The sequence below is a fragment of the Canis lupus genome, chromosome 25 (assembly GCF_048164855.1).
Source record: "Canis lupus baileyi chromosome 25, mCanLup2.hap1, whole genome shotgun sequence".
NCBI classification, from domain to species: Eukaryota; Metazoa; Chordata; class Mammalia; order Carnivora; family Canidae; genus Canis; species Canis lupus.
In genome coordinates this window covers 25,774,619-25,789,176 of record NC_132862.1, presented here as the reverse complement: position 1 = coordinate 25,789,176, position 14,558 = coordinate 25,774,619, and the positions used below count along the sequence as shown (strand labels likewise).

Here is a 14,558-nt window from a genome sequence, read left to right as displayed (position 1 = left end):
TCATTTTCCTGCCTTAAAATTCTTACGATTCTTAATTCTTAAACTTGACCATTTCTGCCTTTAGAAAAAATCTGTAGGCTGGTGGCCTCTTTGCTGAACTCTGCAGAGTTTCACATAGCCAACTGCCTACTTCACACTTAAGCTTAATGTATGCTTCAATTTTAATATTCAAATTTAATTCACCTCTCTTAACTGTCTCCTATGAACACTCTAATTTCAGTAAATGGCTTTATCATACCCAGTGTTTAAGCCAGAAACCCAAGACGCATCCTTGATTTATTTTTCTTGGACTCTCACATCCCATTTATCCACAGGTTCTATATTTTCTACCTCCAACACACACCCCAAATTCATTTATGGCTTTCCATTCCCTGCAAGTATCACCCAAGTCTAAGCCATCATCATCTCTTGTTCATAACCGTTTCCCTATGAACTGGCCCATTTCTCCCTCTCCAACCTTATTTCAAAGTGCTCTCCCCTATTATCACCCCTTAACCCACTCAGCTTTGGCCTCATTGGTCTCCTCCCCATTCCTCAAACAAGACATTCTTTGCCATCCCAAGATTTTGTCTTTCTTTCTTCTGCCTGTTACACTAATTCTCACTCTGACTCATCTCATGTCTGACTCTACCTGATATTACAGAACCCCCTCAATGCTGCCTTCCCTAAAGTACTCCACCACTTATGATATCGCCTCACTTATTTTTACTTCATAAAGTATTTAAAACATTTTCAAATTACCTTATTTACCTGTTTATTAATTTACAATATTTCTCCTCTGACTAGAAAATAAGCTTGAACATAGCAGAGACCATGTCTTTTTAATGCATGGCTGTGTCTCTTGAACTAAAAGGAAAAATGTTTGATACGTAGTAGGCATTCAATAAGTGTTTATTAAATAACTGAATGGATATATAAGTGAAGGAGTGGTGTCAAATTCCATCAAGATTCCCTGACCTTTTTATTTTTACCCAAAGGATTCATCTTTAGTCATCAGTGATAGCTTGATAGCTAGCTACACAAGACAAGTTTGCTTACTTGATTCATTTACTTCTGATTCAGCCTGGGCTTGTTAATAATTTTTTCTGCTACTAATAAATACTTTGGGAAGCTAGTGGCAAAAGCAAAAGCAATGATGCTGATATATTCAGAATATCTCCTCACCGATGTGGTCAGTATCTAAATAAATGATGTCCACTCATCAATCATTTATTTACTTCCTGCAAACAAATCTCCCTGGAAAAATTGTCAGATCCTCTCAATCTTGAATATTGACAAGAATTCCCTATTGACTCCCTAACTCTACTGAAGATCAGGAGGGGTCCCTGACACTAAGATTTAAAAGCTCCACTCTCAGAGCAAGATTAGAAAACTGACAGGTAAAGTTACAGTTATCGCAGGCTCTGGAAAGGAGCTGAACATGAAGGTAAGTAAAAGTTTTATTTACTGGAGACTTTTAAGCTATTTGTAAAAAGCTTTATAACTTTTTACCTATTTTATCTCTAGTAAGCATTTTATAGGCTAAAGGATATTTAAACAACATGCCTTAAAATATCAATCATTTGATTTTGCTACCAAAAAAAATCACTCATTTGGGTAATAAAAATAACACATTTCTAATTTTTTTTAAAGATTATTTGTCTATTCATGATAGACACACAGAGAGAGGCAGAGACATAAGCAGAGGTAGAAGCAGTCTCCCTGCGGAGAGTCCCCTGAAGGAACTGAATCCGAGGGCTCCAGGACCCTGGGATCAAGTCCTGAGCCAAAGGCAAGGCTCAACCACTGAGCCACACAAGCTTCCCTCTAAATGTTTTTTTTTTTTTTTTTTTTTTTTAAGAATTCTTTGTAAGTTAAGTAGAAGGTAGACTGGGAATTCCCCTCTCCTCCACATACTGAGTATTATTAAAACAGAGCACATGGAAAAGTAAGAGGTTTGTCATTGTCCAGGTGTCACGAAAGTATGAGATGCTATAGGCACAGAAATTACTTTCTTTGATTTTTTCTTGTAGGGACTCAGAAGCCTGGTGGCAACAACCTTGGCTCTTTTTCTAGTGTTTTCTTTCTTAGGAAGTTCCAGCAGTGCGCCACAGGTAAGCAAACGCAAAACCTGGGGCTCCTAGGTGTTCTTTCTTTTCCTTCCTTCTGACCTTCCGTCCTTCCTTCCTTTTTTTCTTTTTATTTCTCTCTCTCTTCTCCCTCCTTCTCTTCCTTTCTTTATTCTAACAGAAGACTGAGCTACAATGTCTTACTAACTGCTTTTCTCTTCTCCCTGGGTTGTAGGGACTCTTTGAGAGAAGGAACTGGACTCCTCAATCTATGCTCTATCTGAAGGGCGCACGTAAGTTCCAAATACTTTGCTCTTCCGACAGCAATAAAGGAAGATCCTTAGGGGTGCATGAATCCATGGGATAGGTGTGTGGGGAGAGAATAACATCGAGTTTGTTCCCTTAAATAATCGAAGCCATCCTGGTCTTGAAAAAAAAAAAGAAAGAAAGAAAAAAGAAAAAGAAAGCAAGCAAGCAAGCAGGGGGTGTGGCAATGGAAAAGAAAGACTGATTATTAGAACCTCTCCATCCCGAACTGGGGCGTTGCTGGCTCTTGCCGCACAGGAAGACTCTGGAGTGTCCTGGGAAACACCGCATGGACCCTTGAACCCGACCACTGATCATTTGCCGCGGCGGGCAGGGCGCCGGCAGGGCGAGAGCGGGGCGCGGGCAGACGCATGCAGGGTGCAGCAGGCGTGGGCAGGGCGCGGGCAGGGCGCGGGCCGACGGGTGCAGGGTGCAGCAGCTGCGGGCAGGGCAGGAGCGGGGCCCGGGCAGGGCGCGGGCAGGGCGCGGGCGGACGGGTGCAGGGTGCAGCAGCTGCGGGTAGGGCAGGAGCGGGGCGCGGGCAGGGCGCGGGCAGGGCGCGGGCAGACGGGTGCAGGGTGCAGCAGGCGCGGGCAGGGCAGGAGCAGGGCGGGGGCAGGGCGCCGGCGGACGGGTGCAGGGTGCAGCAGGTGCGGGCAGGGCAGGAGCAGGGCGGGGGCAGGGCGCCGGCGGACGGGTGCAGGGTGCAGCAGGTGCGGGCAGGGCAGGAGCTGGGCGCGGGCAGGGACCGGGACCCGGACAGGCAGGCGCGGGGGCAGGGCGCAGGCAGGGCGCCTGATCCAGCCCCGGGTTGCACGCCGAGCTCCAGAAAACTGGCAGTCCAGGGCGGACCCGTCGCGCCTTGGGGACTCCCGGCGCTGAGCCCAGTTTAACCCCGATGTGGAGCACCCGGAGGGCGCTGAGCCCCACGTCTCGCCTTTGCAGAGGGGCGCCGCTTCATCTCGGACCAGAGCCGGAAGAAGGACCCCTCGGACCGGCCGCCGCCGGGTGAGTGAGCGAGGGAGGAGGCTTGGGGTCAGCGGCGACTCACCGCAGGACCCCCGGGCAGGCCGCGCTCGGCAGGGTCGTGGCTCCGGAGCCTCATCGGGGACAGCCAGCCGGCGCCCAGCTGAAGCCGCAGCCGGTGCCCCGCTCTATGGGCGGCAGAGGCTGGAACTGAGGCTCCCGAAGCTGAATCCCGTCTCGGCTGCTCCGGCCCTCTGGTCCCGGGGGAGCTATCCGAGCCGGGCCGGGCCGGGCCTGGGGGTTCACCTTCCAGGAGGAAAGGAGTGGGAGCGAGAATGGTGCAACTGCCTCGAAAATGTACCTCCCCTTTTATGGCAAGACCTTTAAAGATTTCCTTTTAAATGTTTTTGTTGTTATTAGTACTTTACCTGGAAACTTCAAATGTACGCCCCTATTACATTACTAGAAGGGGCTCTAAAGCAGTTCAAAACCAGAAATAGTTAATAGATAGGGGCCATTAAGAATAGGGCCAGAGACTTATTTGCTTTACTCATGTAAGAATGTAGATTATTATTTCAAATAGCTTTGGACAGAAAGAGAGAAGTAGCTCAGGCTCCCAGGACTATCCATTACATCTAAATATTTCCCCCCAAACAGTGCATTTTATGCTCTGAAGGGTGAAATTATTCAGAGTAATTTACCTTAATCCATCCTCCTTTCATGAAATTCTCTGTAGTATATAAATTCTCTTCCATACCTGTAATAACACAACATAACCAATTGTAAGTAACATCCCAGAGAAGTGTAGAATGTTCCAATTCATAAAAATTAATCTTCTGTGTAAAGGGGGGGGGGTGATTTGCTAAGGGATCAAGTCTCTTTCAGAAGGTTTTTCGATGTATAGCATATCACAGTAGGAATATTTAAATGCTAATAGAATCTGTGTATACTTTTTTTTTTCCTCCAGAAAGGCGAAGCCCAAATCCCCAACTACTAACTCTTCCAGAGGCAGCAGCTCTGCTCTTAACTTCCTTGCAGAAACCACAAGAAGGTACAAGTATAGTGACCTCTTTCAGCTGCAGGACAGCATAGCTTTAATTACTTTTGGGATTCTGTGTTGAATACAACAAAGTTGCCTTTATTCAGATTTTTTAATATAATTAACAGTTGCTCCCAGCTCCAGAAACTCAGACATGTTTATTATATAAACATTAGTACATTACTCATTAAAGGAATCCCCGGGAACATAAAAACATTTCCTTGAGGACACTGGGGGATTTCATATTAATTTCATAATCCAGAGCCTACCCTAACCTTGTTTCACTTACAACCAAATGAAATTGCTGAAAATGAACTATTTTATATTTGCATATAGCAATATCATATGGTTCATCCCAGTAGATATGGGCCAGTTCTAATTCCAAGCCTGTGTAATTTTCATTACATTATACAACTTCTTCTATACAAAGATTAGGTGTATCTTCAATTAGAGACACTCTGCCCATGTAGCACTGAAACCACTAGTTGAATTAAGGCATCTTGGTAATAGATAAGCCAGAGCTTTGGAGTATATAACAGGCTGGGTTCAAATCCTGGTTCTGCTGCTCTACCAGCTGGATAACCCTGAGTCTTAGTATCATTTCTGGTAAAATGGAATAATTATACACATGTGTAGGATTGCTATGAGAGCCAATTGAAACAAGATACATAATTTTAATTACTATTAACAAGAGATCATCAAAGCATAATAAACAGACCTAGAATTTTCCCTCTCAAAAATTGAAATGATGCCATCTTGTGACATTATTTAAATGTTTAAATATTTAGAAGATTTATAGTGAGGAGTCTGATGTTCAAAGCACAGGCTTCTGGCCTAGTGTTCCGACACTTATGCTAATAGAGAAGACATATATATCCTCTGGGCCTAGTATTAGATGGACCATGCGGGGAAAAGAAGAAAGGAAGGGTACTTTCTGGCTTCAGGCTTATGGTTTTCTTGTGAAAAAAGTACTGATGAGAAGTAAATGCAAGAAAGTGGGTTTGGGAGCCTTCTGAACTCAGAACAAGGACTGAGTAGGTGGGTAGAGGGGTATAATCCTTAACTCAGCACATATGCACTATGCCTGCTAGGTGCCAGCTATTGCGACAGGCAGAAAAGAAAGCAGATTAAGGGTAAGCAGGAATGAGAACAACCATTGCAGCAAAAAAAATAGGGTGAGAAGCACCTGGGTGGCTCAGTTGGTTAAGTGTCTGTCTTCGGCTCAGGTCATGATTTCAGAATCCTGAAATCAGCACCCACCCCAAGGGGTCTCCCTTCTCAGTATGGAGTCTGCTTCTCCCTCTGTCCCTCTCCTGCACCCGCATTTGTGCTCATATGTGCTCTCTCTCTCTCTCAAATAAATAAATAAATAAATAAATAAATAAATAAATAAATAAAATATATATATATTTTTTAAAGTAGAATAGCAGAACGCAGGCGGAGTGGTTATATCAGGGCTAGGATGATGATTATCTGCTACTATGACTAGTACCTTGAGCTAATAGTTGTTGAGGGCTTACCATAATGCAGGGGGGCCAGCATGTGATATAGATTAATACATTTAACCATCATAGTGACCCAGGGGGGTAAGCATATTATTATCCACACTTGCCAGGTGAAATGGAGGCACAGAAAGATTAAGTAGCTTGCCCATTCTTCTACAGCAGGTACTTACTGGAACTGGGATAAAGAACAAAGGTAATTTACTCTTTGAGAATCAGTAAAATGCCCTCTGCATTCAGAGCATAGTGATGATTCAGTGAAGAAGGCTGAATGTGATTATGGCCCAGAGAGTAACAATAAGAACTGTAACAATTGGAACAATACAGGAAGGTCTACTATGTGCCAGATGTGAATGGGAATCTTTCGGGCTCAGAAAATTGAACCTTTATGAGGTGTATTTACTTTCCTAAGGTTACGCAGTTAGTAAGAAGCTATGTTGGGATTTTACTTCACATCTCGTTGGTGTGACTCTACAGCACTCCCCATTATGCCAGGCCAGCCGCCAACTGCATTGTCTCCAAGAAGACAGATCGCAGAGGGGAATCAGGGAGAAGCCAAGGAATGTGAATAGAAACTGCAGGATTGCAGAGATGAGGAGCAGCCAGTCAGTGGGAATGGATGGGGAGGCTCCACTCTAAGGAATACTGGAAAGAAGAATAAATAACGTGGGATAACTATTCACTGAGGAGATGAAAGGGAATCCAGAGTCAAGCCCATTTTGAAATGGTGATGCTGGCGATGAATGAACATTTCCATGGGTATAATTAAGGTTCAGTCTGAGATGACAGAGATGGTCCAGTGAGTAAAAGTGTGTAGGTCAGTGGTTCTCAACTATCCATCTATGGACTGGCTCCATAGAGTTAACTGGAGAGCTTCCTCAAAATACTGATTTCTCAGCCTTAGACCCACCAGAGATTCTGACTCTTCAAAACTTGAATGAGGCCTCAGAATCTGTATCCTTGAGAAGTTACCCCAAATGATTCTGATGATTGGGCAGATTTGGGAACAACTGGAAATGCAGAACCAGTTAATAAAGGCTGAGCCATGAAAATCGAAATCTCTTTAAGGCTTGTTCAACAGCTGAGGCCTTAAAGGAAAGGGCAGATCATAAAGGATTTGCCTCAGAGAGTACCTAGAGATTAAGGGAAAAGGAGGAAGGTCGTATCAGTGAAGGGACATTTCAAGGAGAAGGCAGGAATGTTAAGAGAAGAACCCGAATAATAGCATATCCAGAAATCAAGGGTGGAAAGTTTCAAGAAACGAGTGATGAAAGCATCACATGTAGAGTAATGGTTAGTGAGAGAAGACATCAACCAGAGAGGAAGATCGTGTTGGCTAGGTGGGGTCATTGAACAGCAGGCCACAAGATTTCCGCTCAGCCCCTGCTCAGTGACACCACTTGCTACTGTCCTGCCACTTGTGAAACCTTCTTGAGAGGGAATTTGGGACAAGAAGAAAGCAAGTACTAGCTAGCATGGCAATCAGAACTCTTGCAATGAAAAGGTGAGAAATAGCTGGATAATGGGTAGAGGATGCTACTACCTCCAAGGTGATCTTTTCTAAAATCAACATTTGGCGCACTTACTATTTGTTGAAATTAGTAGGAGGAGACTGCTGGTAAAAATGGATCAAAAGAGAAGTTTTAGATTTGGTTGCTGGGAAGATGCATGGAGCCAGAAAAAAAAAAAGAGCTAGAATGGAAAGAGGGAAGGTAATTTTAAGGAGGGAAAGAAGGATCTTCATTCCAAACTTTAGGGAAGACTTTGGAAAACAAATGTTGCATTGGATGTTAGCTGACTAAAATTTAAATTTAAAAAAAAAAGGAAAAAAAACTTTAGAGAAGGGTGGATGATTAAAGGTCCCAACCTCAAGTCTTTCTTGGAAAAGAAATGTATTTTTTTGCTCACTGATGTTTCCAGAGTAGCTTGTTTCTGGTGATGAAATAAGGAAACACAATCTACTTGCTTAAATTGATGGGAAGTTTTGAATTTCCATAAGATATGTTAATTACTAGCCACCTTTAATATTTCTATTCTAAAGTACCTAAGTATTATTTGATAGGCTCTTATTTTATAAGGTGAGTTATTTTAGTTCACGATATACAAGAATGCCCTTTTAAAAAAAAATATTTTATTTCTTTATTCATGGGAGACACAGAGAGAGGCAGAGACATAGGCAGAGGAAGAAGCAGGCTCCCTGTGTGGAGCCTGATGCAGGACTCAATCCCAGGACCCCAGGATCATGACCTGAGCCGAAGGCAGATGTTCAACCACTGAGCCACCCAGGTGCCCCAAGGATGCCCTTCTTACTGAATTTTTTTTTCCTTCTCTTTAAAGAGCAGCTGTTCCTGAGACTGTTATTCTGGCAACTCCTTCTCCCTGCCCTATGGTAGGTTTTAGTTTTTCCACCCATTGTTACAGTCTCAGGTAACTGCTGTCATCTGACTCCTTAGCTACCCTGCCCCGGAAGTGATACCTCATGCTCTAAAATTTGGCAATTTCATCCAGCCAACAAGTGTCCCTTCTCTTTGTCTCATTTCCTCCCCAGGCCTAGTCTAGCTCAGTAAATAAGCAGAATATGTGCAAAAGTGCAAATAAGACACACTGTTAACAGGAAGTTACCAGAGACAATCGAATGGTTCTATTGGTGGGTATTTAAGACATGAGGCAAGATACATAGCCTTTTCGGATTGCTACCAAACATAGCACATTACAGTTTCATTCATTTTGGAGGAAGTCTGATGTGAAATGTGAGTTCTGTTATGTGTCTTGAGCTGAGGAGGAAGGTTTTTAAAACCCAATCAATCAAAACACATTTTTTCAGATTCTCAGTAGCAAAGGGCAGGGGTTAATAGAATTTAGGAAACTAAATGTTTATTTCTTGAGGACCTCTTCATCTTATCCCTTCCCCTTTTAAAACACAGGGAAATGTGTTTATGTATTTTTTTTCTTACAGCTAGAGAAGAAAACTTTGATCAAACCAGTGTCCTAGAAGACAGTCTACTAAACTGGTGAAAATAAACCAGATTATAGTCCAATACAGTTCCATTCTCGTTGAAAACATGAACCATGTAAATAAAGCCCTTGCACCCTTTTACTCCAGTTGTAATGATGGGAACATGCATAACCAGTTTTATTCTTCCCAGAAGCAAAGGTAATGTAGGGTTCTTAGCTGAGAACATCATTGCTTCTGGTCCTGTTTAGGTCACCTTGTGTCTTACTCCCATTCATAATTATAAAGCTGGAGACTCTTTAGAGCATGCTTTCTATTTATTACAACAAATATCCATCTTGATCTAGTGGGTCTTAGTCATTGATTTTTTCATTCCCTTATCCTTTGCATTGTCTTGTACTCAGCTGCAAACCTCCCTCTCCTTTTCTGCCTTTCGTCCAACTCCGTGGTGGGTGAGGTGGGGAGCATGGCAGGATGGGAAAGAGTAGAGCGTGTTCTCTTAGTGGTTCATCTTGGAGACTAAGTTGTTAGGAAGAGAAGAGGGATGGAGGTGACTAGGAAGAAGCCCTGAATAAGAACCCTTCAGTGTAGCTGCTGAAGGGGAGAAAAGGGAATCTGTGAGGCTGGTAGAGGGTCCCACTGTGGGGAACTCCCATTTGCGCTCTTTGGGGATCACCCTGAATTCAGGAAGTTACTGGGAAATAAGCCGGAGACACACTCCACTCCTGTGTATATTGTACAAAAGGAACAAACCGGTTTTTCAGAGATGACTCATGTTCCTCAGCTAAATAGACTCTGCTTACTCTAATTAACTAAAGCTCTAGGCTGTATTTTACATTAAAATGTTATATAAAGGCACCCCGATAACATCAGTATACAGTGATATGCCTAATCTGCTTCTCCTCAAAACTATGAAAACTGTCTGAAGAAATACATATGCACAAACACACAGACACATCCACAGCGAGCATAATAACCTATTTATTTGGAATTACAATATGATCAACATGTTAATTTTTTTTCACCTAATTAGTTGAGAGTTGTTATTGATAAATGTCATAGTGGAAAGTATTGTTAATTCTTACTGTCATCAGTATATAGTCATTATTCAGTAGCTAAAGGATTTCTTTATGTGAATGTACCTGTACCTTGGAATTACAATTTCACTGTGTTATGAAATTAAAACCCTGCTTATAAGATTTGTCTGTATCTTGTATCATAACTGAACAATGAAACTATATTCAAGTAATTGTTACATTTATCTCTTCCAAAAAATATGTTAACATTAAAAAATTATGTGGTATCATAATAGGCATCTGTGATTTGTTATGATTTGACTTTAAGTGGATTTTCTAGATAATACCTATGTCCAGTTTATTGAGATTTTGCTCATCGATATAGGTGTGTACATACTGGCTATTTAAATATTATGCTTACTCCAAGACTATTTTAAAACCCCAACATGTGAAATAATTCTTCCCACTACTAAATAGAAAAATCTCAAGCATTTCACACTTGAAATTTAAAAAGTTTTCAAAAACTTTCCAAATAAGCAACAATTATTAAAACAATACAGTATCGTATTAGAATACAATTCATATGATATATAGTACCAAGTATTGTATACGTGCTTGAATTCCTTGAATATTGTTCTGCTGTACAGATGTGCCTCATTAACATGGTATTTGCATACAAGCCCCTATGCCCAGCTGCTATAACATTCTATGTCTCTTGGAATATCTTTGCAATTCTCTTTATTTCTAGATTTTTCAAAATTGAAATGGACAAAAGATGTTCACATTTGTAGGGCTTGTGTTTTAAAACTGGGTGGGCGCCTGGGTGGCTCAGTGGGTTGGGCATCTGCCTGCGGCTCAGGTCATGATCCCAGGGTCCTTTGATTGAGCCCAGGTCCTGCTCTCTGCTCAGCGGCGAGCCAGCTTCTCCCTCTCCCACTCCCTCTGCCTGCCCCGTGTGAAGCTGGCAATTGTACCCCCCGTGTGACTTCACATAAGTGTATCCTCACCCTTTAGGCCTCCCCAAGTACATTTGACCAGTCCCTCTCCTGAGTCCTCCTTGCCCTGGGAAACAATTAGCAGAGCACTTGCAACATTTGATATTCTCATCAGTATATGTAAAACCAGCTCTGCTCACCCTAATTCTTAACATGGAAGGAAGAGGGTGGTCCAATGCATTAAAAAAGTCTTCTGTTAGCTGGTCAAGCACACATTGACTATTTTCTATAGTTCCTGTACTCCAGCTTATGAATACATACACTTTAAAAACATCAATTTTTCTGTACCTCTACTCCCAGGGAGACCATTCATTTGTGCAGCTACTGTATATAAGGTACTGTGCTAGAAACAGTCTTCTACTAACAATCCTGTCTGTTGCTCCTCATCTGGCTTTGTCAGTCTTGGGGAGAGGACAAACAAATGACTGGAGGAAGAAGATGGAATCCAGGGGCAGCAGCTCTCGGAATAGAGGAGCGAGTGCAGGGTGGAACTAGGCGGCTCAAAACCAGGTGTTCGCAAGTCTGTGAATTTCCACAAGCTCTATCATTTGTACTCATTTCTAATTAGAGAACTGCTCTTCCATTTTTTTTTAAAAAAAGCACTTGAATTTTAAAGTTTTATATTAAGAAGCTATTTTACTGGGGCTCCTGGCTAGCTTAGTCAGAAGAACATGAGAATCTTGATCTTGGGATCATGAGTTTGAGCTCCACATTTGGTGTAGAGATTTCTCAAATAAATATTTTTTTAAAGAAGCTATTTTACTGAGGAAACCTCATGCTTTCAATAACAGTGGACTAGCCAGTTACCAACCACGGATATCATTTGAATATACACATTATGCCACTTTACTAGGAATATATTTTTATGGTTATTGTAACATTAAACCTCTTTTTATCATGAGATTTTTCTGACACTTCAGCGAATGAGTATTTATATTGTAATACAAATCCCTCTCATATTTTCTGACTTCTTGTGCAGACGTTCCCAAACTGCTCTGCAGACATTGGGTTAATTGGCATCGACAGGCATTTTTCAAGGATTAGGTTTTAGGTAATTTATTTCTCTTTTTCCTGAATCTCTAAGTGAAGTGAGTTTGCAACCATCTTCCACTGTGACCTGATTTGTGGCTTATGATGAAGGTGGATACCTTCATCTACTTTTTCTTAACAATGGGGCAGACAGTAGGAGAGCTGTATTACAGTTTTCCACTAGGGCAGCCCCAGTGGCCCAGAGGTTTAGCGCTACCTTCAGCCTGCAGGTGTGATCCTGGAGACCTGAGATCAAGTCCCACGTTGGGCTCCCTGCGTGGAGCCTGCTTCTCTCTCTGCCTCTCTCTCTCTCTCTCTCCCTCTGTGTGTCTCTCATAAATAAATAAAGTCTTAAAAAAATTTTTTTCCAGGGGATCCCTGGGTGGCGCAGCGGTTTGGTGCCTGCCTTTGGCCCAGGGCGATCCTGGAGACCCGGGATCGAATCCCACATCGGGCTCCCGGTGCATGGAGCCTGCTTCTCCCTCTGCCTGTGTCTCTGCCTCTCTCTCTTTCTCTTTCCTTTCCTTTCCTTTCCTTTCCTTTCCTTTCCTTTCCTTTCCTTTCCTTTCCTTTCCTTTCCTTTCCTTTCCTTTCTTTCTCATTGCTAAGTAATCTCCACACCCATCATGGGGCTCAAACTTACAACCCTGAGATGGAGAGTCACATGCTCCACCAACTGAGCCAGCCAGGCTCCCCAGACTAAAACTTGTTTAAAACTTCTGCAGAGAAGAAGAAGGAGAAGGAGAAAGAGAAGGAGAAGGAGAAGGAGAAGGAGAAGGAGAAGGAGAAGGAGAAGGAGAAGGAGAAGGAGAAAGAGAAGGAGAAGGAGAAACCTCTGCAGATCCAGGTCAATTGATATGCCAAACAACCTATTCATTGTGATCTAAGTGCAATAATACTTAAGTTGTGGAAATAATAATCCAAGAGTGAAGGTGCGGTTTGTGGATTGTTTCTTTTTTTTTTTTTACCTATATAGATTTCATTACATTTAAAGCATAAATATGTTAAACTACAATCATTCAACAATGTCTCTAAGCACATCATGGATGTGTTAGAGACATTGCCCTTATTATAATTAAGTAGACTCTATATTTTCTTTTTTTAATTTTTTAAAAGACAGCTTTAAATGTTATACTTTATAAGGCACTATTTCATAGCAGGTATTTTATACAGTTTGTCTTATTTAAATGTCTAAATAATTGAAAACGAGACATCAATGAAAGCTTAATTGATATTTTGATCTTAATATTAAATATCGATATATTAATTTATTTGGATTTTAAAAGACTGAAGACTGACCAAGTTTTCCTTCCAAACAGCTTTCCTTTTAAAGAATAGAAAAATTGTTACAGTCAGATGGTATAGTGCAGATGGTAACATCTTCCCATCATTAAGTTGAGAAGTGACCTTGTAAATATGAATTACTATGTATCAGGATCTGGATTTAAGACAGCTTTTTTCTTATGGATTTTTTATTGTGTTCAGAGCTAGATAGAAACTTATGGCTCTGAGTCATGTGAAACATGAAAATAATCACTAAAGATCGAGTTATTTAAAATATGGGCTCAGATCAGGATCGCTTTTGGGGAAAATAGGAGACTTGTTTGGTAGATACAGCAGTTGTATAAATATTAAGCACAGGATTATGGTGATGCTAATTTCAAAATGTACACTAGCAAATGAAAATTCTTATTGCTTAAATTAACCATTTTAAAAATACTTCTAGTCTTCCTCCTTTAATGAACACTCCTCCTCATGCCTAAATTTACTGGGAATAAAGGAGTGGGGGAAAGAAAATAACTTGAATTTTATTAGAAATTACCAAATTGCCATTCACTTCATCTTCTCCCCTTCATAGGCAGAGAATAAATCCTGTTGTAACATTGAGAAGAAGAGAATGAAATGTGTAGCACTTTCTTTTCTTTAAATAATCACTCTTCCTCTGTTCTTACTACATGAGCTCTGTTTGACCAGCATGGAATTCAGTTCTTGTATTCTCCATGCAGCTTCTTCTTCCCACGAGGAACACGGCCCAGAGAAAATGGTGACTTGATATTTAACCGATCCCTTTCAGCCTCCTCTTCCTCATTGTATCGCTCATCCTCTTCTTCATCTTCCACATCACTGCTTTGAGGACTAGAGACCTGAGACCCTGAAGGGGAAGGTGGAACTGAGGAAGGCCTGGGGTATTTAAATCCTTCGGTCTGCCAAAGATAAAAATAAGTCACAAACTTGTAACAACTTCTTGATTTTTCAATGATGTAAACACTTTGCATATGCATTTAATATAAAACATAGTTGGATATTTTTTGTGGTCTGTTCAAGGGCTATTATTATCTTTGATTCCTCTTGACTCTGGTGCCACCAAGCTCAAGAGAGATTCATTAAATAAATAGCTTTCTTTCATTATACACTGAAATATTCCAGGTGCTTGCTATCTATCTATCTATCTATCTATCTATCTATCTATCTATCTATCTATCTAATATAATTATATATATACTATTTATATGTAATCTTATTTAATCCTTGTGACAACACCAATAAATTTGTTTTTCCCATTTATAGAAGAAAATTGAGGGTTAGAGATGCCAGATAACTTGACCAAGGTCATGCAGCATGTAAGTGGTAGAGCAAAGATTTGTACCAGTGCTGTGATCACTCCCTAGTCTTTAACATCAATCATCGTGTTACACTGCTGATA

General features: G+C 41.4%; 2 protein-coding genes across 5 annotated transcripts in view; one reads left to right on the top strand and one right to left on the bottom strand.

The window, feature by feature from the left end:
- Positions 1-1,563: 1,563 nt before the first annotated feature.
- On the top strand, positions 1,564-9,784 carry SPX (spexin hormone). Of its 3 annotated transcripts, XM_072798747.1 has the most exons (6): positions 1,564-2,093; positions 2,284-2,341; positions 3,300-3,362; positions 4,288-4,371; positions 8,199-8,250; positions 8,818-9,784. In XM_072798747.1, exons 2-6 carry the CDS (start codon positions 2,320-2,322, stop codon positions 8,819-8,821), a joined length of 225 nt encoding a protein of 74 aa, XP_072654848.1. In that variant the 5' UTR covers positions 1,564-2,093; positions 2,284-2,319; the 3' UTR covers positions 8,822-9,784. The 3 variants fall into 3 exon arrangements, with proteins under 3 accessions (XP_072654848.1, XP_072654847.1, XP_072654846.1); XM_072798746.1 differs by lacking the exon at positions 8,199-8,250; XM_072798745.1 differs by lacking the exons at positions 1,564-2,093; positions 2,284-2,341 and having other exon boundaries at positions 3,108-3,362.
- Positions 9,778-14,558, bottom strand: part of GYS2 (glycogen synthase 2) — a 60,427-nt gene continuing 55,646 nt past the window's right edge. For both annotated transcript variants that reach the window (XM_072798743.1, XM_072798742.1), the window contains exon 16: positions 9,778-14,058. In XM_072798743.1, the coding sequence (XP_072654844.1) occupies positions 13,837-14,058 (222 nt within the window). In that variant the 3' untranslated portion in view covers positions 9,778-13,836. The remainder of the gene's footprint in view (positions 14,059-14,558) is intronic.